The sequence below is a fragment of the Colossoma macropomum genome, unplaced genomic scaffold, assembly GCF_904425465.1.
Source record: "Colossoma macropomum unplaced genomic scaffold, Colossoma_macropomum, whole genome shotgun sequence".
Lineage (NCBI taxonomy): Eukaryota > Metazoa > Chordata > Actinopteri > Characiformes > Serrasalmidae > Colossoma > Colossoma macropomum.
The window spans coordinates 22,850,140-22,876,586 of record NW_023494793.1 but is presented as its reverse complement, the minus strand read 5'-3'; the positions used below and the strand labels follow the sequence as shown (position 1 = coordinate 22,876,586).

The 26,447-nt window shown below is 37.8% G+C and overlaps 1 protein-coding gene across 1 annotated transcript in view; it reads left to right on the top strand.

The window, feature by feature from the left end:
* The first annotated feature begins 5,618 nt into the window (after window positions 1–5,618).
* Window positions 5,619–26,447, top strand: part of crb2b (crumbs cell polarity complex component 2b) — a 37,067-nt gene continuing 16,238 nt past the window's right edge. Inside the window, exons 1-4 of the mRNA XM_036578861.1 lie at window positions 5,619–5,796; window positions 18,490–19,179; window positions 21,871–22,066; window positions 25,958–26,097. Of these exons, the coding sequence (XP_036434754.1) occupies window positions 5,721–5,796; window positions 18,490–19,179; window positions 21,871–22,066; window positions 25,958–26,097 (1,102 nt within the window). The 5' untranslated portion in view covers window positions 5,619–5,720. The remainder of the gene's footprint in view (window positions 5,797–18,489; window positions 19,180–21,870; window positions 22,067–25,957; window positions 26,098–26,447) is intronic.

Sequence of the window (26,447 nt, the reverse complement as noted above, 5' to 3'; positions counted from 1 at the left end):
ACAAGTTACATATTTTCTTAACTTTCCTAATTTTCAATGTAAGTCAGTGGAACAAGATTTCATTCTATGACAGTTTAGACCATTTCTTTTGATCTATTCACCATTACATTTTGACACAGTATAAACATCAGCTGGCAAATTCAAATTGTGTAAAAACAAAACAAAAATGACAAAAATAGAGATACAAGGTTTTGTTCAGACAGCAAAGTTATATTTCAGTATATATTTAAGTATGTAATACATATAAGTATAATACCAAATCTATCAGCATTTAATTTGTCTTTAGATTTTAACTGTTTACTTTTGTGCACCCTACTGCCACTTTTAACTGTTCCATCTTACCAACAGTAAAACTAACAAGTTACAGTTGTGTCCTTGCAAGAAAAGTTGTTTCCAAAGGTGTCACTGACTTCCTGTTCCCCTCCAAAGAGACACTACCATTCATACAAGCGGCTACCCAGACACACCTCAGCTGGCTTGCAGATTTCTTTCTCATATGCATCTAAAAGAGTCCCCATGTGATGAGATATTTCTGAGAAGATTCAATAGACTGGGTAATCCACTTGCATAAAGAAGGGGAAAGTCAAATGAAAATATGTAAAAAAAAAAAACAAAACGGGAACTTCCCAAACTAAAGTTGAAAATATTATTGAAAGCTATAGAAAAAATGGGACAACTGTGCGAGACCTGGTAGAGCACAAAAACTGTCGCCACCAGATAAACATGAGATGTTGAGGTTTCAGGGACTGATGAGTCTAAATCAAAGATCTTTGGAAGTAACAGAAGGCAGAATATACACTATCGATGCAATGAAAGATTCTTCAGACCATATCTACAACCATCAGTCAAGCAAGTTTGTAGATGTGTAACAACATCTGGAGCTGGTGATTTGTTTTTGATTGACACCATTAATGCTGAAAAGCAAACAAACATATTTTTTTACATCATGTAATTATGTAATTAAATGGGGAAGACATTAATTAAAACCCAATCACTGTTGAGAAGATCTATCAAACATAGATGCTGGTGTTCTCAGAAAACTGGACTGTCCACATCAGAGCCCAGACCTCAACATCACTGAATGTGTCTGGGTTACTTGAGCAGCAGAAAATGCAACCAACGTCTAAGACTGAACTTTGGAGGTGTGGAACAACTGATAACGGGTCTATTGAAAAGATATAATAAATGCAAAGGATGGAAAATAAAAAAAATGTGTTTTATTTATATTTTGTTGTTGAGGCTTCTGTGTAGAAAGAGCAGTTTCTGACTTTGCTCAATACTGTGTGTTTATTGTATGCTGTTTATTGTATACAATGTGAGGACCAACAAAATATGTATAAAAATATATGCAACATGTGCAGTCCACATCCTAGCACTGTATAATGAAAAACCTGTGTGCATGAGTGTGTGTCTGCGTGTGACACTGAGAACTGTTCTGCTCACCTTTAGCCCACACATAACGAATGCCTCTACCTCTGCAGACCCAGAGATGAAGCACTAGCCATTGACCCTTCCGTGCAGAACCCCATAAATCAGTCAGATGTTTAGGAGTTGAGGAAAGTGGGCTGAGGCATGAAGCATTAACACACTGAAAGCTCAAAAAGACAGAAATTACTCACTAGCATGCCCATGAATAGCCACAATGTAATCAGTTTTTGGTGACCTGGTCAAGTCATGCAGCCGCATCACTGAGTTCTCTGAAGTCACAGCCAAATTGCAGTGAACTTCCAGTATACTTTTATCTAGTGGATTAATGATCAGGCTTTCATTATTTCCTGGATGCTACTCCAGCATTATTCAACAGGCTTTTGTTTCATTTTGCACAGTAGGATTTACATCAGCCAAGAGCAATCCATGAAGCATGCCCGAAAGTTAGAGGTGGAGAACTCAATCACTTGAAGTGCCATATTAAAAAATCTCAGCAAATCTGTGGGTCAGCTGTGTTTTTATTTAATTTTTACTTAACATTTTGCTTTAACCTGATTCAAAATATGCCAAAACTGCAGCAGCAAAATAAGTATTAAATACTTATTCAAAAATAATTCTAAATAAAAATAAATTGTTGTAGATTTTTTAAAACTGCCTGTTTGCTTGAACTAGACAACAGGCATCTTCTCTTTTTGTGTAGCTGCTGGCCCAGAGATTGTTTGCTGGGGGAAGGGGGCCGGAACGCACACAATATTGCAGTGCATGCTGGGGACTGTAGTGCATCTCAGGGCAAAACGGGCTAATAAGAATAGAAAATTAAAATAATTTTGCAGGACGAATAGGACTGTGTTACGGGTCGAATAGGACTGTGTTGCCTGACTGTGTGTGACACATGGGCACTATATAGTCAAAAGTATGTGGAAACCTGACCATCACACCTACATAAGTTTGTTATGTACATAGGTTTGTTAGACATTCATTTGGAGTTGACCCCCCCCCCACCTTGTATCTATAAGAGCCTCCACTCTTCTGGGAAGACGTTCCACAAGATTTGATGTGTCTTTGGGAATTTTGTGCCCATTCAGTCAAAAGAACATTTGTGAGGTCAGGCACTGATGTTGCATGAGAAGGTCTGGTGCACAATCTAATTCCCAGTTTATCCCAAAAGTGTTCAGTGGGGTTGAGGTCAGGGCTCTGTGCAGGCCACTGGAGATCCTTCACACCAAACTTGTCAAATCATGTGTTTATCAATCTCACTTTGTGCACAGGGGCACAGTCATGCTAGAACAGGAAAGGACCTTCACCAAACTGCTGCCACAAAGTTGGAAGCATATAATTGTCTAAAGTGTCTTTGAATGCTGTAGCATTAACCTTGCCCTTCACTGGAAATAAGCAGCTGAGCCTAAACCCTGGAAAATAGCCCCAGACCATTATCCCTCCACCACCAAACTTTACTGTTGACACTATACATTCTGGTAAGTAGCGTTCTCCTCGTATTGTGTCAGATCTAGCAGGGCAGAAATTTCATGAACCAACACAAAGGTGCCATCCTATGACAGTGCCACAGTGCCACATGTCACTGAGCTCTTTCATCACAGCGCTATCAACAACTGCACATAAAAGTTTGCTTGGCCACAGTGATCTAAGCTTAAAATAAGCTGTGACTTTATTGTTTCTGTTGAGTTTTGTGTTTGCTACCCTGTATTGGGAGGTGTGTTGCATAATGTAATGAAAGTATAATGCTTTTTCAATAAATGTGGCAAACAATTCAATACCATAACCTTTAATACTTTTATTCAATATTTAAATAGATTACTGCTCTGATGATGTTATTTTCTGCCTATAGGCAGATCAAACTGCACATGCTAAGACACTCATCTTTTTATTTTAGACAACTCCTGTTTTTATTTTAATTTTTCTACATCATTTGAACACAGAGTCTGCCTTTCTCATTGTATGAAAATTTGATGATAAATGGACCACCAGAAGTGCACCAACATGACTTGGAATAAAATCTCTTTACATTAACTTACATTAGAAGTTAAGAATGTTTTTTGTCTTCTCCTGAAAAGTTACCATTTGGGAAACAGTGTCAATATCTAAACCATACTGGTGAAGCATTTTATTTTATACACTAACATGTGTGACCCTATGCTCATAAAACAATTAAACTGTATGTCCTCACTGTTGATCTTGCTTTCAGAACACACTGAATGAGGCCATGCTTGAGTCATTTAGTAATATTTGATTTTTTGTACTGAAATTGAGTATCAGCAACAGCTATGTGACAGCTGTGACAACAACTTGAATATTTTTTTCTTTTTGTTCAATCCAGTAGATATTGGCTTTTTTTGCCAGAGTTCGGGTATCATTGTGAGTGTATTATACATGGTAACAGTATCAAAGTCAAAATCCTGGTAACCCTAATCATGAATAGGGTTAGTCTGGGTCAGTGTTTTTTGGGTGGTTGATGTGGGGGTGCCTCCACAACTCTGTCTGTCATCTCCTAACATCGTTATTACACACCACAGGGGTTCACAGCTGACAAGGTTGGCCTTCAGGATAAGCAGTGAGTGCTGGCCTGGTGAGTGTTATCCTGCTTCTCTCTGCGACAGCACAGACTGAACCTACAGAAGATGTAACTGCATATTTTAAGCTACAGTATATTTTGTACTAAACAAAACGACTGACTATGAGAAACCTACCAATGGATAAAATCACTAACAATCATAGTTGTAGCTGTTATGCGGGTCTAAAAATATGTACAGTCACATCATAATGTATGCCATAATGGTCTTTTCATCTAAAACATCTGGTGCACATTCATGAACATGTTTTCAACCTCTCATACTTCTCTAATTTGAATAAAATGTCTGGCGCTCCTCATGTCCATTAAGAACCCTCTGAAAAGAGAACCACCCCACTGGAGTCTTTAACAAACTGCCACTCAGGAATGCAGAGTGAAGCCTGGCCCCTTTAGGCCTGTGAGCCCACAAGGGCTGCTGACTGAATGGAGGATATCTATCTTTATGCAGCTGGCCCGTGCCTGGTGGCTTAATTAAACTGTGGTCACTCCTGTCCTAGCATGCTGCGGCTTTGGCCTGGCACGGTCCAGCAGAGGCCCAGTGGCAGGACGAGTGACAAGGCGACAGGGCAATGGGGGATAAGCCCCGAGTTTACAATAGACTCAGCCAGTCAGACTGTGACTCACCACACAAACGCCAAATCTGGCCTGGACTGCTCTGAGGCCTAATGTGGGGGAGGTGGAGTGGCCTCACAGTCTCTTTTACAAAATAACAAATAAAAACACAAATGTTACAACTAAAGGAATGCTGTTTAGTGCCTGTAGGAGCCTGGTGTGCTGTCTACTAATAATAGTAATATGAAAGAGAGACTTTTCTACGTAAACCAAGCTAAATAAACACTTCAGCACATGGATAATGATTAAGACTTGTGGTTTTACTCCTATCAGATTCCTGTGACAGTACAGCTGACTCTGGTTTGTAGAGATGATCATTTAAAAGGGGTCAGAATGTACCCATCTGGTTATAGTAGTAGTCAGAGAAAAAAATGAGAGAGAGAGAGAGAGAGAGAGAGAGAGAGAGAGGGAGGGAGGGAGGAAGAACAGAGAAAGAGAGAGAATCTGGTTGTCCTAGTGGTGAGAGAGAAAGAGAGAGAGAAAATCTAGTTGTCCTAGTGGAGAGAGAAATAGAGTAAGAGAGAGACAGAGGGAGAGAGAGAGAAGACACAGAGAATCTGGTTGTCCTAGTGGTGAGAGAGAGAGAAGGAGAGAGAGAGAGAGAGAGAGAGAGAGAGAGAGAGAGAAGAGAGAGAGAGAGAGAGAGAGAGAGAGAATCTGGTGGTCCTAGCAGTGACAAAGAGAAAAAGTGTGAGTGGGGGGTGGAGTGACAGAGAGGCTAATTTACACAGAGAAGGTCTCTGAAAGCAGAGTATATAAAGAAAACTATAGTATGAATCAGACAGCGAGTGAAAAAGGCGGAATATGTTTTGAAGACAAAGAGAAAAAAAGAGAAATGATAGCTGCTGCTGACGGATGGGGCGCTTAGAGAGCCAAAAACCACTCCAGCTCCCTTCAACGGCAGTTCCAGAATATTCCAGTCCGTGTTTTGTGTCGAGCCCTCGCGGAGTAAATACCATCGCCTCACCACACACACTCACACACACTCACTCACACACTTACACACCCACAACTTCTCCTCAATGAAGGATGCTGAGGAAACACTGTGAGAGTTCTCACTTTTAGGACTGGAGGTGAAGAGCCGTCTGAGGATATGGAGTTCTGCAGAGAGCGTTTAAGACCCCACAGGACCACCGCGCTGCTGACCGTGATGATGATGTTCAGATGGGGTAAAGTTAAGCGCCACTGTCTGAGTGAAGAACGGACCGACTGACTGACTGATAGAGCTGTAGAGCCGTTAGCATCTGGATAAACGTGTTCTTATAGTTAGCATGAAGAGATGTGACAGACGAGTTTCTACAGATCTTTATGGTTGTTTTTCTGTCATTAGACACTGAAGTGTTTCAAAGGGCCCATGTCCAACTCTTGTATATTATTCAGTTTTTAAATCATTATTGAGTTAATTAATTTACATACCCTGCATTTCTTTTATTTCCCCCCTATTTGTGATGTTTGGTTGTTTTTTTTTGTACCAAAACTACAGGCAACGCTAAACTGCAGCATGTGTGACATCACAAAAACAATACATTTAACAGGGTTAGTTTCCATATAGGGGCTGTACGGACTGGGGAGTAAATGCTGCTTTTTGAAATGTTTACAGTGTTTACATCCAGCTCTTATTTCAAAAATGAAGGGAGATTCAGTGTCCTATGATATAGGCCCTTTAAGAGTGAGAAATCAATGTTTTGAGTTTGATAATATATTTTCATTCATATTTTAGCTGAATGTAGATTGTTTGTTTGATTGCATGTCTGATATAAGCGTAATATGACTGTTTGAATAGCGCTTTAGTGACTGACAGTTTTCTCTTCATACATATTTATTTTTGTGAATGGCCAGCTGTGTTTGTCAGGTATGTGTGTGTGTGTGTGTGTGTGTATGTTTTGAGACATAATGCAGAGATGCAGAGTGAATGGGCTGTAGCGATGAAGTGAGAAAAGGAAGATGTTGAAGAGAGACATAATAATGAATGAATGAATGTTGAGGGGGGGGGGTTGTAGTTTATTTGTAGGCAGAATTAGGCAGCACTGTATGTTAAAGTAGAGGAGAGGTGTGGTGCAGTAATTGGGAATTAGCCACATGATGGAGCACAAGTGGAGCCAGCTGGCAGTCAGGTTGTTTAGAATGGGCGATAATCTGAAAAGCTCCCCCGCTGTGAGAGATACACACTCTGCCCATACAGCACATCCTGCACACCGCACTCAGTCAATGAGCATCAGCTCCTCAGCTTCACTTACTGGACAGACAGAGCTGCCAGTTTTATTACACAGAGAGCTGCGTAAATCTTAAACTAGCTTTATCAAACCCAAATCTAATAGCATTTAACTGTTTGAAATGTGGGCCACTCAGTCAGTGAATGTTCACTGAAAATAGTTTACTTTTTTCATACGGATGGAAACCACTCTCCACTCTGTATTTTTTTATTTAATTTATACATATGGACTTTTTTCATGGGTATGTCATGGACAGCGTCAGTAATTTTAGTTACACAACTTCACCTATCATAAAAAAGACAGATTTAGACCAGTTAAAGAGCCAATAAACAACAACAACCAGTCTTTAGTGACAGGTTCATGTAACAAGTAGCTGAGATTAGATGGCATTATCTTATTTTATCAATTTGTTTTTAACTATTTTTAAATAACCATTTACCCATGATTTTTCTTTGATGTTTACCTTGATGTTTTACTTTTTATTTTTTTTAATACTTTATATTAACTTTTAAAAAACAAAAGAACAAAAAACAAAATGTGACTACTGTTTTGCTGGGGCATTTTATGTGTTACAACTTGTTCGCAAACCTATCAAAACTAAATATCGTGACACATTGTGTATCGTGAAAATACAGAAAAGTTTAGGATGTTATAATTTTTTCCCATATCGCTAGGGGTGGCTTATATGACAAAAATCAACAGTCATATGAAAAAGTTTGGTCAGATGACATGTTTTGTTGATTTTCTAAGAGAAGATAAGTTAACACATCCTCTACTGAGAACTTTAATAAGGTATCTTTCTACAAATTTAATAGATGAACGTTTTGGAAAAAAATACAACATACAGTATAAAATGTGTCATAACTAATTATATGGCACAGGCCATATAATTTATGTTTTAGTTTTTTTCCCAGTATGCTAAATTCAGCAAATAAAGAGTAATTGTGCATTAAAAATGTGTTGTCTGTGAAGATGTATTAACTTATTTTCGCAAAGAAAATCAACAGAAGTCAAAGTAATCTGACCGGGGTGCCAAAACGTTTGCCTACGACTGCACCATCACAATGCTTCAAGACATTTTCATGGTACACAATATGCACCATGGTATGGAATATGTATTCTGAGCTTTGATAATGTGGAACAGACAAAAAAGGAACAGTAGTACTCCATTTAAAAATACTATAAAAACTATGAATACAGTTATTTTTATTCAATGTTTCACATAATGTGCTGCACTAAATCCACTTAACCAGGACTGATTATGCTCTCTTTGTAATGAAAATGTTCTTTAAGTACTGACGATATGCTCAGAAAAGCACATGATATCAACATGTTGCCCACCCATACAAATAGCCCACCCCTACAAATGGCCCACCCCTACTTTCAGTATGACAACTAGTTGTTTGAGTTCATCATTACTTTCTGAAAAACTCTTGTATGTCAGCAGGTTTTTTCCATCTGAGGCCGTGCTGAGGGAATAATTCTCAGTGTCTCTGGTGGGGGATAAGTGTTTGGGGGAACAGTCATTTGGTGGGCTCCTCCTTAATGAGGCAGTGACCTATTTCTTTGCTCATTGCTGCATTTGTGGGAAGGCTGAAGTGTGGGGAGTTCCAGGCAGGCAGGCAGCGCTCGCTCCACGAGGGGGCCATAGTTGAGCTTCTCCATGGTAACCAGCAAGACTCTTGCCACGCCGTTCTTTTGTCTTTAGGTTGAATGGTGACTGGAGAGCTTTTTCAAGGGGTTCTGTGCCAGAGCGCACTGCATTGTATCCTTCGGCACTGTTGTTGCACTATTCTGATAAGGTGGAATCACTCTGTGTTTTCTTTATCTGTGGCGGCTGTTTGAAGAAACATGCAAGTCCCCAGAGCTGAATTAACTACTACACAGTGTTCATTTAAGTCCAGTTTGACCAGCTGAACAGAATTCATTCAGTAAGGCTGATTTTACTGTAAAATTACAGTGAATTACTGGCTACTAGGTGTATTACTTTCACTGTAATTTAATACACCACATTAACAGTAAATAACAACTATGTACTGTGGCTTAAAAGTCACAAAAAGTTCAAGTCGATTAATATAAATTCGGGTGAGAATCATGACGATACATCAGGAAGTGAGCATCAGAACAGGTGAATGTCTTAGTATAAATCTTTTGTGCAACATCAGTTTGAGAATTTCACACTTTGGGGATGAGTATTGTACAATGTACACTACATGTATATGAGAAAAGGCAGTATGTCGATAGGATGAATACATTGTGCTTAATTTAAGGGGAAAAAAGCAGCATGAAAAAAAGAGGCTCCGACATGTTAAATCTTAATATGTATTTATTATAGTACATTAACATTACAAATATTTTCTCTGTGTAGCTGTGTGCTCTCTGCTGCCACTGCTTCACTGCCCTCACTGCAGTTCTCCTCAGTATATCTAAAGTTAAATGTTTAAAATGTACTGTTTTGACATTATTTTTACTATCTATAATGTATCTGGCTGTTCTAGTAGGTAACTTGCTGCTTTGCAGGTTAGGACAATTAGCTAATTAAGCTGTTTACTAGTTAGCTAGCTGGCTAACTAACACCGGCTAGAAGTTAGCTAACTAATACTTAATATCCTAGCGACTGATACCTCTAAATATGTTCATATTAGCGGCTTATGATAGCAATGATTGATCTGTGAACTTTTAGTTAGATAGTTCCCTGTTTTGTGGAGATGGAAATTTAGCTAGTTGGCTACCAAGCTGGCTACCAAACGTTGGTAATTGCAAAGTACATAACTGCTTCTAACTTGAGAAACAGTTATATTTTAAATGAGTTGTTCACTTGGCAGTGTTACTACCCTTTCAACTTAGCCTTTGCTAACTAAATCGTTTAAAAAGTCTAAAGGTTTGTCTAACTAGGCTTCATAGCCAAGCTACTAAAGCCTGTAAACCACTTATTGTTGAGCTTGGGAACATGGGTAAAACATACATTTTGACTGGGTATCCCACATTCATCAGCAATACTAATTGGCTGATGCAGATAAAATGTTATAACAAAAAAAAATCTGTTTATTTTTTCACAGTTAAAATGAAAAATTGTTCCACTCACTGAGAAACATATTATATGATTTTAACCTTGATATCAATAATTTCAATTAATTTGTGCTACGACACTACAGCAACCAGTGCTACATGCTCAAAATATTTATGTACAGTCCTGCTTCACCTGCTGCATCTGTAGCCTACTGTTGATGATACTAGGAACAGTGACTTTTGTGCAGAAAACCTGACTCAAACTTATATAACAATTCTGAAGCACCTGCCCACTGGCTTCTATTATAAGTGAATTTGAAATTAAAGATTTTTTTTTTCCTGTTCAAGGAAAGGCATCCAAATTAGCATCTGTGTTAACTGACAACTGTATGCTCCAGATGCAGCAGATAGAGATGAGGTTGAAACTACGAAATTTAATGTTATTTTTATAATGATTTCATTTAGGCTCCCATAGTAAACTCACAGCGGGGCTTTTATGAGTAAAACAGTACAACAGGAGTGGTTTAGATATCTAGCTTCTTCTCTTGGCCTCAATTTATGGCTCTTGTGATAGCATAGCCGGACAGAGATCAGTGGATGTTGCTGATATATGAAGTGCTACAGCAATGGAGGCTGGGCCATCACCACAGGAATGCTTTCAGTATCACTGACAGGTCCAGTTAAGAGTTGTGAGTATGAACGCAGCTGCCTGTGTAGTTATAATATTACCATAGCTGCATTCCACCCACACATTATGTTAATTACAGAGTTGGTACCCATTTGCAACAGTGTAGAAATTTGATTTTTATTGGAAAGTGTGCAAATAATGATGTTATATAAGTACGCATGTAACATCAGATGTCTTCTGTGGTGTGCTTCCTCCTCTTTACTCTGATTCTCTCTGGAAGTGCCTCTCTTATGTTAGAGCCTCTCTGTACCAGCTAGTGACGTTTTCAGTTCTGAATCATTCATATATCATGCTCAGTGGTGAACCATGACTATTAGAGCTCGACCTTCTGTTTGGGCCATAAATGTCAAAACTTGGTCAAAAAGTGAGAGAAGAAAAACACTGCTATGATGATGCCACTTTTCGCTAGCAGCTGCAGGATTTATTTTTTATCTTTTTTTCAGTCAGTGATGTATCTAGAACTTCCAGAAGGCCTGGAGCAGGACTGTTGCAATTACTACATAATCACCTAACCTCATTGATTTGGCATGATTGCAGTTATTTCAGATGATCGTAGTTATTTAAGTAGACTAATAATTTTTTCACAGTTGTTAGCTTTCACAATCATGTCAAAATAATGCAAAATGTTAATGTAGAGACAGACGTGTAACTCTTAGTTCCCAGCAATATATTAGACCTTCTCTGAGGGCATTGAAGGCACCGAGGGTTCCACAATGATCATGCTGCATGCTCATTCTCACACAATGGCTCAGATGCTGCACTCTGCACTCTGTCTGAGGGATCACAGGGGGCCAAAGGCCATCTGAGTTTTATCCAAGTTGTGCAGATTAAAGCAGGGAAAGCATTTGTGAGTTAAAGACCACTCTGACCCTTTGCTTGAATTAAAACAATAGGAGGTGGAGGCAGGATCACTGCCACAAAAAGGTGGGTATTGGGTCTGTTTTGCTACCCTCTTAAAAATAAAGGTGGTTACTTAAAATAAATGATACTTGGTTTGCACGCATGGCTCTAGGAAAAAACTGTGACTGGTTCATGTTACCATTGCACTACTTGAAATGTAAAGGGTTTAAACTTAAGATGTGCTTTAGAGAAACTACCAGCCTCTTGATTTCGCTCCAAACATCCTTTTTTAGCACCTTTATTTTTAAGAGTCTATCATGGACTGCATGTTTATGTGGGAGGTTGGATGACACCAAAGCTAGGAATGCACAATGGTATTGGAATCATATCAGTATCAGCAGATAATTATTAGAAATGTTCTCCATTGGACAGTTAATTAGATGTGAGCAGTATTTCTGAGGGATATTTGTTGACATATTTACTGTGTACTGGAAGAGCAGAATGTTTACTTGACGTTTGGCTACTGTGATAAAATGTTTGGTTTTTATTCATTTTACTGCATTTGTAACCCTCCATAAATATACATGTGTGCAAAAGTTTGGATACCCCAGTAAAATTACATGTTTTGTTGATTTTCTAAGTGGAAATTCTCTACAGCAAACAAACTTAAAACTGACATTTTTTTATTCTAATGTTAGAGCATAATGCCTATTTATTTGCTGAATTTAACATATTGGAAAAAATGAAAAAATATAACATATCAAATGTGCACAGGCCACATTTTATGTTGTATTTTTTCTCAATATATTAAATTCAGCAAATAATCAGTAATTGTGTATTATAATGTGCAGAAATGTGTTCTCTGTAGAGGATGTATTAACTTATTTTCACTTCAACTCAAGAAAAACTCAACAAAAACAAGATTTGATGCTCCCAAAATCATGATTTGTGGGGACCCCAACCTTTTCCATATGACTGTAGGTATTATATTACTTTGTAATGCTAATCAATCTAATCCAGGTAGATCTAGTCCCAATTATACATGCAATAAATGTTTATTAATTGACATTAGCATCAGCATCGACAGATAAGTGCATGAAAAAATATTGGCATTGGCCCAGAATTTCTATATTGGCCACAGCAATACAGTAAATTCACTGATTGATTAGAGCCTCATTTGCATAGTGTCTACTATTGCATACTGTTACATCAGTATTGTTAAGACTAAGATTACAATAACAATTACTAATCACATGTGAAATTGTATACAGAGATGTGGTTTGAAGAATGATGTTATGAACTCAAAAGCTCCAGTATGCATTGTATTCTTGGGAAGAGTGTGAAGACTCCAGACTGTCTTGGGGTTTGAGCAGAGGTGTTAGCGCTTTGTTAACGAATCACACTGAAGACAATACAGCAACTGACAGTGGAGGAATAGAAAGTAGCTCAAAAGCAAAGTGCTGAAAGTAGATGTAATTGGTTCTTTTAAATGTAAATGTGTTAAAAGGTTCTTGTTATGGATCGGAAGCACAGAAGAATCAGGAAAAACTAAAAAGTGAATTTCAGGTTTCAGTCATAATGGGATGTATAATAAAATATTATGTCTACACTGGCTGTTTTCGAAAAGCGCACAGCTCAGTCAGTCTGATCTACTGTGAGTAAACAGCTGTACCGAGTTATATGACTATGTTGCACTTCAAAGATGAAGGTAAAGAGAAAATTAGAATTCATTCATTATTCAGTGACTGAGATGTAAACAAAGTCATTCAGGGTAGGATGTAAAATGGTGCATTGCTGAGAAATTTGTTGTTGAGAAATTTTATAACTTGGACTTTACATTGGTAGTGATGGGAACCAGCAGTTGCGATGCCTACAACACAAAAACAGTCATTTTATTTAGTATCCAAAATGACCATGTCTGTGTTTTATATGTAATGTTGATAATGGCAAAATAGTAGAAAATCTGAAAAAATAAGTTTTGTTTGGGCACTATTTTTCCTAACAATATCTGCCAACCAAAAACATTTTAGGCCAGAACCTAATCTAAGAACTATTGTAAAGCTTTAGCTGGCATCGGCTAGCTTTTTATAACCATTTCATGTAATAGCTTTATGTGATGTAGCTTTTAGAGGCATTAAAATCTTCAGACATCTGGTTCACATCACCACCACTATAAATGATTTTGACTCAGTAAGTTTCTCTAGAAGTTCCCCTTTAATATCATAACTGATCTAATGATGTTTAGTTCTCACTCTTGACCAGGATTAAGGCAGAAATAAAAGGTTTTAATAAGAATAGAGATGCAGCCAGTGAGCAGTGGCCCAAGTGTGGCTCATCAGTGCAGGAGCAGTGGCGGAATGTGCAATAGATTTCCTACTGAGCAAAAAAAAAGCTGTATATTAAATGCCTTTAAGCAAGATGCCTCACTGTACCTTTCAGTTCATCAAGGACAGCTTTAGACTTTTAATCAAAACAGGATTTTGTGGTAACCTGAGGTCTTGGTTGTTTTTGTTGTTTTCAATGTATGGCTAAGTAAATTCTCACAGTAGTACATTGCCATTGGACCTTTTGATTTGTGGCAGGGCAGGTCATACCAAGATTAATACTCAGGGGTCCCTAAGGAAACCCCCTCATTAATACTCTATGAGGTTCTCTGTTGGAATTTGGTTGCCATGGTGAAAATCACTATTTTGTAGAAAATGGGCAGAAAATGAGAAAACAAAAGCAGTCACTTTCAGAGAAGTGAGCGGAGTTCAGAGAAGGTCAAGATGGAGCTGAATATAAACTGATTTTGACTGTTATTGTAACTGATCTCAATACATTACTTGATTGATCCAATATCATACCAACCATTCATTACTATACATGCCACTAATTCATTAAGAAACATGGCTTACTTTGCAATGTTTATATTCTCTCCGCTCACACTAACAGGTCTGTGGTGCGTTTCTCAGAAGTCAGACTCACTCTCAGTGGAGGAGCACTCTCAGGATGGGGTACAGCTCCTGTCCTGGAGGCTTCAGCATACCACTCCACTCTTTGGGGGGCTGAGATCAATCTGTTATGATGCTGCACACTAAGGCTTTTCAGTATCATCTTACTTTAAGGGAAAATGGAGGTAATGAAAACTGGCATGTACCAGAAGACAAAAACAAAAAAAAACAAAACAAAAAAAAAGGGAATACATTTTAGACAATACAGTAACGACTCTGTACACATCAACGAGAAAGCAGGCTTCACATAAACTAGGGTTACCACCTGTTCAAGATTTTGGCAGAGGCTCTTATCCAGAGAGACTTACAGTTTACTCATGTTACACATGTAGGTGAAAGTAGCATTAGGAGTCTTACCCAAGGCAAGCATCAAGGCAAGCATCAATCTTATTGATTGATACTTGCCTGAGCAGAAAGTCGAACCCCAGTTTGCTGTGTTTTTAGGCACTTTGACATGATAACTGAGGAGATTAGGTTCTGTAGTTGAACTGAGATCTATCTACCTTAGACTGCATTGTGAACACAGCTACCTGTCTGCTGAATTTTGTAAAAAATCAAGCCACAGATTAAGTGTCCTCAGCAGGTTAGCTTCAGTGAGCTAAACGGCTAGCCATGCTAACTTTGCAATACAAAACATTTTTTACGAGACATTTATGCATAACGTACATAAAAGTTGGGAATAATTGTTTTGTCTGTCTAGAAACTTGGCGTAGGGCCATGGTGCAGTGCCTTTGTTGTTGCTCTTGTTAGCCATGTAGCCTGCAGAATGCTATTCAGCAATCATGTATAAAAGACTGACTACTTCGCAACCTAAATCCCAGCAAATTAAACGCTATAGTATTGAAACGTTAAGTATTTTAAATTATTTTTAAGGTTTTTAAGCCCTTAAATGCCAGGGCCTGCCAGGGGCCAAAGTTTTATTAAATGCTTCTATAACCTAAGAATTACTCAACCAGTTTGTATTGAAGTCCCTGTAGTTACTAAATAAAAAGCCTTAGAATGTAATAAACCTAGGATTTTAGGGGTTAAAGTAGTACTATAAATAGCTAATAAACAGATTTTTCTGCCATTCTATTCAGATTTGAAAAGGGAAATGCATAACACCGCAATGATTTCTGGCCACATTCTCCTGCTAAATTTAACACTCAATCCCTTGTCCCTCCGAGGGCTCATCTAACACCCTTCACTTGAGCTAGTAAAGTAATGGAACTGCCCTTAAGATGGCGCCAGGGATTCCCTCAAGGAGAAATGACAAGGCCAAGTGAATGAGGGCTTGTTAAAATCAGTATGGAACTGGCCAAAGACCAGTGAAGACCACATTAATAAGTTCAACTCAGACAGCTGAGATGTAAGTTACACAGAAAAGTTGAGGAAAACATCACCAGCAATTTAAAAACCTAAATCATCAAGCATCCTAAGCAGAAGCATATTGCCATTGTGGGCATAAAAAATGTTTATAGAATTTATATCTTACCTGTGATGACTTGATTAGTGGAAGTAGACATTATCATGCTCAAACTGCTCATTCTTTAATTTAAAAAGATAAAGGAATTGTAATTCTAGTAGAATACTTAGTGACTCGTTATATAATAACTACCCGTTGTTAACATCAAGTAACGTGGCTGTTACAATGTGACCATCACCCTACAAACAACTGTCTAGTATTTCAAGCTAGATTTGTTTCATAATCTCTCTGATATCTGATGATGCCTTTTTTATTTTGTTTTGTTTGTTTTTATTTTCTGTTGCCATTGGCAGACACTGATTATCAGATCAGTGCCACCTCTAACAGACACACAACACAAACAACCAGTAAAGCAGATAAGTCTAGATTAACGGATGTGCCACCCTAGTTATTAACTGACCTCATGTCACAGTTGACACGGTTGGTCCTTCTAACTTTGGAAAGTGACAGACTGGCAGCTGTTTACTGACCAGTTTCAGCTGCAGTATTTCATAGTATTTTCTGTTTTTGAATGCCTCTCTTGTAAATGACTATAGTAAAGAAACTGAAAGAATCAGTTGGGTTGAGTTTCCCAGTACCAGTTTAAACCCAATGCTAAACTAAAAAGTATTCTGTGTTGGCATGGTAGAGTCATGGGGTCGTTGGCCCCCCAAAACTAAAGAAAGGGAGGCAATGACTATAATAGTGAAAGAGCATAGAACAGTCTGAAAAAATGCTATATTGAGCGTGCATTTAACAGTATCTTATTTTACAGTCTTTTCTGTTTTTAAATGTCTTTCTTATAAATGACTGTAGTAAAGAAGCTGTCTGAAAGAATCAGATAGGTACAGTTTCCCAGATGCAGATTAAGTCTAAGCCCAAACTGAACATTGCATGTTCAGCAAACCGGTCCATGATGTTCCACTGATCTACTTTTACTGCTGTCCTTAGAAAAGTTGACCCATTAAATAATGTTACTTAATGCTGCTTAGCCTTGTGAATGATAGGGTCGCTGACAGGAGGCACGTGTTGAGGATCTGTGTTAATGAAGAAGGTGCTCAGAGCGCTTTCCAGTGATGGGACATGTAGTAGAAGTGATTAAGTCACTGAGGATAATACGGCATAGCCACCTGCTTGTTTAAGGTAGCAGCGGGGGGGGCAAAGCCCGTTAACCCATTGAGATAGTAAACTGTGTTTGTGTCTTAGAGGCGGGCAAGGTCACTGCATGAATGAAGAGTGTCTGAATAAAAAGTTTTTCAAGAGTTTTGTTTATAGACAAGTTTCAGTGTAAACTGTAGCAGAGGTCGTAGGACAGTGTTTGAGTTTTACATGCTACACGTGTTCTTATTTGATGTGTTATTGCATGTGTTTTTTTGTTCGGAGTTAAGCTGTAGACATCGCAACTCCCTGGTTTCTATCACAACCACTGTAAAGAAATCCAGGTTGTTAAATTTCTCCACAATGAACTATTTCACATCAAACCACCCTGAATGACTTTATTTACATCTTAATGATAGAAGAATCTGTGGAATTCAACTTTAACACTAGAAGAGGTTGTTTTCACCTCTCAAAATGTGAGCTAATAATAATCAAGTATATATAGTTTCTTCTTTGCGTTTTAGAGTTTTAACTTGCATTTGTGGATGCAACGATGAACTGTGTTCACAGACAGTGATTTTCAGAAGTGTGGCTGAGTCCATGCAGTGATTTCCACTACAGAATTATGTCTGTCTTAATGCAGTGCCGCCTGAGGGCCCAAAGATCATGGCCAGCAAATGCTGTTTTTTGGCCTTGTCCCTTGCATACAGAGATGTCTCCAGATTCTCTGAATCTTTTAATGATGAATATGTACTGTAGATGATGAAAAACAAAAGTTCTTTGCTATTTTATGATGAGAAATGTTATTCTTGAATTGTTGCACTATTTGCTTGTGCAGTCTATCACAGAGTGGTGAACCCCTCCTCATCTTTACTTCTGAAAGACTCAGCATTTCTGGGATGCTCTTTTATACCCAATCATGTTACGGACTAGTTGCCAATTAACCGGTTTTAGCAGGGTTGCATAACACAACTTTACCAGCCTTTTGTTGCCCTGTCCCAACTTTTTTGGAATGTGTTGTTGGCATCAAATTCAAAATGGGCATATATTTTTCAAAAAACAATCTCAATTTCTCAGTTTCAACATTTGATATGTTGTCTTTTATACTATTTTCAATGAAATATAGGGTTTAAATGATTTGCACATCATTGCATTTTGTTTTTATTTACATTTTGCACAACGTCCCAACTTCTTGGAAATGGGTTGTAAATGTAATTATATAACTAATTTATACACTAATTACTAAGTTACTTAATAACTTACGTTTACATTCAATTTACATGCTGTAGTGACATGATAGTGACATGATCCACCCTTGTGCAAAGGATTTTTTTTTAATTTATGCAAAACTGTTGAGCGCACAATATTCTTTCATCCAATTTAAGTCACAATAAAAGATCTCCTACCTATGGAAATGTGCCATTGACTGTAAGTGTAGAATTACACCATGCTTTTGTTATTTAATTAATAGCTGTGACTTGTCAGGGTTAAAAAACAAGTAGGTGCTGTTAATAAAGTGGGTTAGTTTGACAGCAGTCATCTAAAATGATTTTAAAAATCTTTTTTTTTCTCCATAGGAATATTCTGCACAGCGACGGCGGACAGATGTCTGTCCTCACCGTGTCAAAACGGAGGCACATGTATAGACACAGGGACAGACTATGTGTGCAACTGCCCAGATGATCCACTTATCTATGTGGGTAAAGACTGTGAGCTATATGATGCCTGTGTCCATGTCAGCTGCCCAAACTGCATTAGTATCCCGGGTACAGCAAACTACACCTGCTCCTGCACTGAGGGCTTTGGAGGCCCTGACTGTATGCAGAACATTAATGAGTGTGAGAGTAACCCCTGTATGGGCATTAAGAGCCACTGTGTGGATGGAGTAAATGGATATTCCTGTTACTGTCCCAGCGGCTACAGCGGCGATAACTGCCAGACGCGTGTGAGGGACTGTTCGGACGATCCATGCTTTAACAACGCCACCTGCATATGGGCACTGAGCGGCTATGAATGCCACTGTGCCCGGGGCTTCCAGGGGAGCCACTGTGAACAGGATATTGATGAGTGCCTGTCCCAGCCTTGTCAGAATGGTGCCATCTGCCAAGATGGCATTGACGTCTACCAGTGCTTCTGCGTGCCTGGGTTTCAAGGTTATCACTGTGAGATAGACATTAATGAGTGCGCGTCACAGCCCTGCGAGAACAACGGGACATGTATAAATGGAAAGGACCGCTACACCTGCAAGTGTCTGATAGGGTTCACAGGTAAGAATGCTGTTGGATTTGTTGGAATATTTTGACTCCCAAATTAATTTACACAATTTTGCCATTACACCCCAAATGTAGTCGATTAGCAAAGACATGTTTGGTAAGGATGTAGCAATGAGCTGTGAAATTGTGATGAAAAACTGTGACAGTGGGCATTGTGGAGGAGTGACAATGCATTGTGGTAATGGACAATCTGTTAATTATGCCATCTAATACAACTGCATTGTTTAGGCACCAATGTTTGTAAATGACCAGCAGCAATCAGCAACTCACTCACTCTAGTGTCATTACTAAGCTGTGCAATAACATGATTATAGTAATCATTTTCTTCATTTTGTTGAAACTAATGTGAGAATACCCAGTCATGAACCCAGGATCATGAATCAAATCCAATCATTGGCTGAAACTATCATTACTCTCCTTAGGAATTGGTGACCGAAGCTTACTTCTTTATTTTTAATCTGGAGCTAAGGCTAAGGTAACTATAAACTAATAAAAAAACATATATCCCTTAAAATAAATACTATTTTCTCATTATCTCAAGCTATTTATAACATTATCACGACTTAATGGACATTGTTTTTGTTGAGATAACATTCATTATGTTGTGATAATGAAAAAAATATCTTGAGGCCTAGAGAAAACTACATTCGTTGTGCTGTGATGATGCTCATAACTCAAGATCTTAAAAAAAAAAATAGATAAAAATAACCTATGACAGAAATTTTGAGTGAAAAAAACATGCAAATCCATGGCCCTTTTTACGGCTCCAGTGCTACTACTTCTACTACCATTGTACATGCTACATGCTAATGGATAAAAATACAGAAAAAATCAGGATTCAAGGTGGCTGCTACTGTTGTTGTTAGCTGTACACTGCACTTTTGTCCATGTTTATAGATAACAGCATATAATACAGTGTCAGAAACCACATAGTCAAGTCTGTTTAAGATTACTCAGTAAAGAGAATTCTTTGATGATTTAGGTGTTCATTTTGTACACTGCGAGTAGATATATATATAAGATTCCATGTGTTGTTAGCTGTGCAGCTTCAAACCTCCAGTGTAAAACAAAAACAAGCAAATTTCAGACACCAAACAAGTCTTGACTGACTAACTACATCTGGGGTAATTGTGTACATTTGATTTCACCACACAGCCATTTTTCTTCCTTTTATATACCTAATAATGTAGTGGTGCATATCCGCAAGTATATGCTCATCTCTGAAAAGAATGATTTGCTATATATCCACCTATAAAATACAAACCCAATTCCAAAAAATGTGAGACAGTAGGTAAAATACAAAGAAAAACAGAAACAGTCATTTATAAATCTACTTTGACCTGTATTTGAATTAAAACAGTACAAAGACAAGGTATGTGTTTTACCTTTTCAATGTAAATGTAAATATACATTCAGTCTGAAACTGATGTCTGCAACACTTTAAAAAAAAATTGTGATGGGACAGTTTAAGACTAGAATCATTGTGAAATGTTTAAAATCTTAAACAGGTGATGAAATCATGATGTAAGCATGCTTGGATATAAAAGGAGCATCCAGGAAAGGCTTAATCCTTTATTACCAAAAATCCATCAGCAAAAAGTACAAGAGTTTCAAATTAACAATTGCAAGTTAAGACTGCACTATGCCGAGTGGAAGTCATATGTCAACAACATCCAGAAATGCTGCCGACTTCTCTGGGCTCAAGCCTATCTGAAATGGACTGAGTCGACCATTCAGTTTGCTTATGGAAATAATGGACTTTGTGTTCTCAAGGTCAGTGTTAAGTTTAAAAGCAGGGGTCTGTCATGACATGAGGGGCATTAGTGGGTAACTTACACTTCTGCAAAGGCACCGTTAATGCTGAAAACATTTTGGAGCAACATATGCTGCCTTTTATTCACTTTAAAAAACACATCCTTGCTTATTTCCACATGACAGCACCAAGCCACATTCTGCCCATGTTATAATAACATGACTACATATTTAGAGAGTGCGGGTGCTACACTGGCCTGCCTGCAGTCCAGAACTGTCTCCCATTGCAAATGTGTCGCAGTATCAAATTCAAAACATGATAATGAAGGTCATGTAAGATCATGTATAACAGAAGGATGGCAAAAAAATTTCTAAACTGGATCAGTTTGTGTCATTCCTCAAACATTTATTCACTGTGGTTAAAATTAAAGGTGATGTAACACTGGGATAAACATGCCTCTGTCCCAACTTTTTTGGAAAGTGTTGCAGGCATCAAATTTTAAATATTTGAAATAAGAGTAAATTAGAAAAAACAATGTTCTTAATGTCAAAATGTTTTAATATAGGTTAGACAGAATATACCAATCACAGCTTTCTGTTCACATACTATCCCAACTTTTTTGGAACTGGTTTTGTGTTATATATAATACAGAGAAAATGCAAGTTATGGAGTAAGGCACTGTAACATCCAGTGTACGGGAACCATATTATATTAAGTTTATATTGATGTGTTTTTAAATAAGACTTTTAGAACAGTTTTTTAGACTGATTTTCTGGGCAAATCTTCTTCAGGGGGTAGGTTCCTTAGATGGCACAGTTTACCCACCTATCCAGACATCACACACCACTACATATACTCTAACATTGAACTTCATGATAACAGTTTAACTCATAGAGGAAAGTAATAGATACTTGCTGATATTATGCTTGCAGGAGTGAACTGTGAGGTGGAGATAGATGAATGTGAGATGGCTCCATGTCAGAATGGTGCTACCTGTCATGACTACGTGGGGCTGTACATCTGTGAGTGTTTGTCTGGGTTTGAGGGCATCAACTGTGAGGTGGACATTGATGAATGTGCAACTGTGCCTTGCCTCAACAACGGCACATGTATCGATATGGTGAACAGGTAAGAGTCATTAAACAGACATCTATCTGTTTTAGCCATGAAGAAAAACGGGTCATGTACAACAAGTGAGCATAGCTCAGATTTGTTTTCTACAGAAGATGCACAATGCATTATACACTGACGGGCCACTTCATTAAACTCTTATGTGGCCAGGGACTGTGACAGGCACAAAGTTTTATTACACACTTCTGAGAATAACCTGAGAACAGCTTAACCAGTTTGCGTTGAAGTCCCTGTAGTTGCTGAATAATAAACCTTAGTATGTGATAAGCCTGGGATTTTAAGGGGTAAGTTCACCTCTTTGTATCTACAGCAGTACTGCTGTGTCTGATCCATTTATACCAGCACAACACACACTAACACACCACCATCATGTCATTGTCAGTGCTCTGTGGTGGTCCTGACCATTGAAGAACAGGGTGGCAAAGTATGCAGAGAAACAGATGGACCACAGTCTACAATTGTAGAACTACAATGAGTGTTGATACAAGGAGATGTACTTAATGAAGTGGCCAGTGGGTGTATTCTTTAAATAAAGTTTTCTAATTTAAATTGATACAAGCTTACACAATCTCAGATTGTTCTTGGTAGTGTTCTGCTTGGTAGGGTTTCTTAAATTGCTTCTCAGGGTTCTTAGCATTCTTAACATTGATGAAAATAATATTTTAAAGAATTTTGGAAGCCCTGGAATGAGCTGTGCCTGAGGCTCAGTGATAGATTGCCTCACATCCAAAATTACAAGATCAAAGGTTGGAATTCCTTCATGGTACTCAAAAGATTTAACAGTAAATGTATTTTTTATTTACAAACTGTCCTGGCAAGATGTCCTGGCATGTAAGGCCAAGTTCTAGTGATGACATGTACTACCATACAAAACAAAACAGAGTGATTGCAGTTTTACAGTTTCCTTTATCAAAGCATGTGTGGAACATGTTCTATATCTGTGTGTAAAAACTGCCAGTACAGACTAGAATGTTAGTCTTTATCAAATGTGTATGTACAGCTGAATGCAATGAATGATGGTGAATCCTACACTGCCCTGCTTGTATATGGTTAGGCTTGTTTACATAAAGAAATGCCCAACAATAGCTATATATGGTAAACAACTTCCTTTTAAAAATCCCCAGTATCCTTTGAAAAATATGAAAAGCTGAATTGATGTGTTAAACGTAAACATGAAATATTTGATAAAGGGACCATGTCATTATCATTGTTATTATGGATAATCCATTGAATTTTCCTCACGTTCTTGACATAAAGGAGTTATGTAGTATGTAAAAATGTAAATGCTAAAGCTTTAAAATGTACTGTTCACACCCCAGTCCATAAAGTCCATATATAGAAATTAAACCAGTAAAACAGTCTGTTTTTAATCTTCTCTTTCTGTGATGTTATGGAAACATATTTGCATATATTCACCTATTGAGCCTATAACAGTTTAGCTCCGCCCATTCACACGGAAGTTATAAGGAGTGTTTCAGCTTAGATTGTTGTCTGAATGAGGAACAAAACTGGTCAGCCAATTAGAACAGAACTCATTTCATACCGTGCTTAAAAGTGATCATAAGTTGTCTTGAGGTAGTTGCAATGTAAAAAATTGTGAAGATTGTGAATCTGATATTTATTTGATTTGTTTGAAGTATACCTCTTAGCCCAATCTTTAACTGAAATGTTTGTTGTTATATATATGTGGACAACTTTGACCCGTTATCCACAGCTTCACACTCGCAAGCAAGAGTTCTACCTTAACAAGGGCAAGACCCGTCTATTTTGGCAGGAAATGCATGTTTGACTGACACGCAAAATAACCAGCAACATATTGGGGTTTTAATGATGCCCTTACACATCCTAAACATTGGCAGTTTTGAGCTTTACATCATCCTTTAGCATCAACCATTCCCCATTTTTCATTGTTCTTACAGTACTGTAAAATATTCTTTTACTAAAAGGTATATTGTGCCTTTGGAATCAGGCAAATAATCAAGTATGTGATTTGTTCTCCCTTTGTTATGTATAATTAGAGCAAAAGCTTAACATCTTTAGCTCTGTGCTTTATGGGGCTGTTGATTCTGCATTAGTTATGATTCATGAGATTATGCAGGATGTCTTTGAGAGTGACTCATTTGTCACCCTTAGCCCATTGTTTATGAACATGACTCACTTTCACTAATCTGTCTACCAGGAGATCAGCTTCATTCATTAGCACGCCACTGAACACACATCTAACTGATAACTGAACCTTTAATTATATTATACAATTATTATATAAATGGCTGTTTTAGGCTGTGGGAAGTCATGTTTTAGTTTGTTAGATCTTCATTCATCTTTAAGTGGCCCACCTCTACTTTCTACTCTCCGTATGTCTAGAACCACTCAAAATAATTCAGACTGGAAGGAAAGACCTGCTTTCCTTCTTATAAGAAGGAAAGCAGGTCTTTCCTTCCAGTCTGAATTATTGGAAACATATTGGAAAACAATAAAACATAAAATGTGGCATGTGCATAAATTTAGGCACTCCCTTCAGTCCCTTCAGACCCCGTTTGGCTAAGATTATAGCCTCCATATGTTGTAGCCAGCTTTGCATTCTTGATTTAGATCCCCCCCCCCACTTTTCTATGCAGAAGAAATCTAATTTAGAAATATTCTTAGGTTGGCTTTGCAATGACATCCTGTTTGATATCTAATCACAGATTTTCAACAGTATTCAAATCTGGTGACAGTGAAGGCCATTTCAAAACCTTAATATTTTGTTTCTTTAAGTTGTTCAAGGTTGATTTTGATATATGTTTTAGGTCTTAGGTAATATCCAACCTTTTTTTCTTTACTTTCTTCACTGACTTACAAGCAGAACGTGTTTATATATGTTTTATAGTCTTCTCTTGCTTCATAAGAAGCACTTATCTTCAGTTTTAGGTCCTCAGTCAGCTGCTTGTATGAGCCCATGGCTGTTGAGTGCAGTTGAGTGGACTTGAGTCTACTGATCACAACAGAGTTTATCTGGGGCAAATTTTTGCTTTTAAAACATTTTTTGCATATGAAAAAGCTCACATACACAAATCTCTTTAAATGATTCTTAAAAATGAAATGTTTATTATAGTATAATAAAAGTTTTGTCGAACATCCTGCATCACCTACTTTTTGATTCTTTAATGCCTTTTGTTACAAACAAACAATGAAATTGGCTTTTAACTAGATTTAATTAGATTTAACTCACTGTGCAACTGGACTATACCACCTTTCCCACCGTAAGGAAGTGTTTACATGTAAAAGCCAATGAAGACAATATCAAATATGGTTGTTCACTGACAGAAATACCCATGGTTGAACCTCAGCTAGCTCACCTGAGCAAATGATTTTCACTTCTGCTGTCCCCTATGATAGTTTACTATGCTTTGTAATTCCCTGCACCTCACTTGGATTAAGGCATTGTAAGTCAAAGGAGCTCTGAGTCCTTAGCAAAAATAAAAAACAAAACAAAACAAAAGTGGGTCTACTGAATGGGAGCCCAAACGTTTGCACACACCTCATTTTATTTTAGTTTATTTTTTTCAATATATAAAATATTCAGCAAATAAATGGCAATTATGCATTACAATTTGTCACATTTGCTCCATGCAGATGTTGTGTTTGCTTCTATTCATTTCATTTAAAATTAGCAATTAGCAATTTTGTAATTTGACAAGGAGCACCTGAACTTTTGTCTGAATCGGTATGAATTCTATGCAGAATTTCTCAACCAAGAAAGCTGTAAAGTCCAAAAACATAATAGTTGTAATGTCTTGGTTGGTGACAGATACGACCATTATTCCCATAATTATCAGGTTTGCTGTCATGGGCCATTTTTTTTATATTGTAACAATATGTAACCTGACTTTTCTGTGTAAATTTCAGCTATGAGTGTGAGTGCAGCGGAACTGGGTTTACTGGGGACTTCTGTGAGGAGGACATTCCTGAGTGTGCGTCTAACCCCTGCCAGCATGGTGCTACCTGTCAGGAAGGAGTTAACCAGTACACCTGTCTCTGTTGGCCAGGTAATCTAATGACCAAAACCATCATGACATGACAGCATGGCTTATTTCATGACAGAATGGTAAATGTTCACATTGCTGGGTTTTGGTTTTGTTTGAGATTCTCTATTTATGAAGCCACTGATTGGTGAGGTACCAGACTCCTGTGCCTCTTATTTGACCAAATTTGACCAAACACTGTCCTCTAGAGGCCGGGACATGCAGTTGCATATTTAACCAGTAGTTCATAACCTCTGTCCTGGGACACACATGCACAGTTTAGTGCTTTGACCTTTTCCTCACACCTGATTTGGTTGATTAATTATTTCTGTGTTTGATTGAGTTAATTAGACCATTTCATATTAATATAAAAA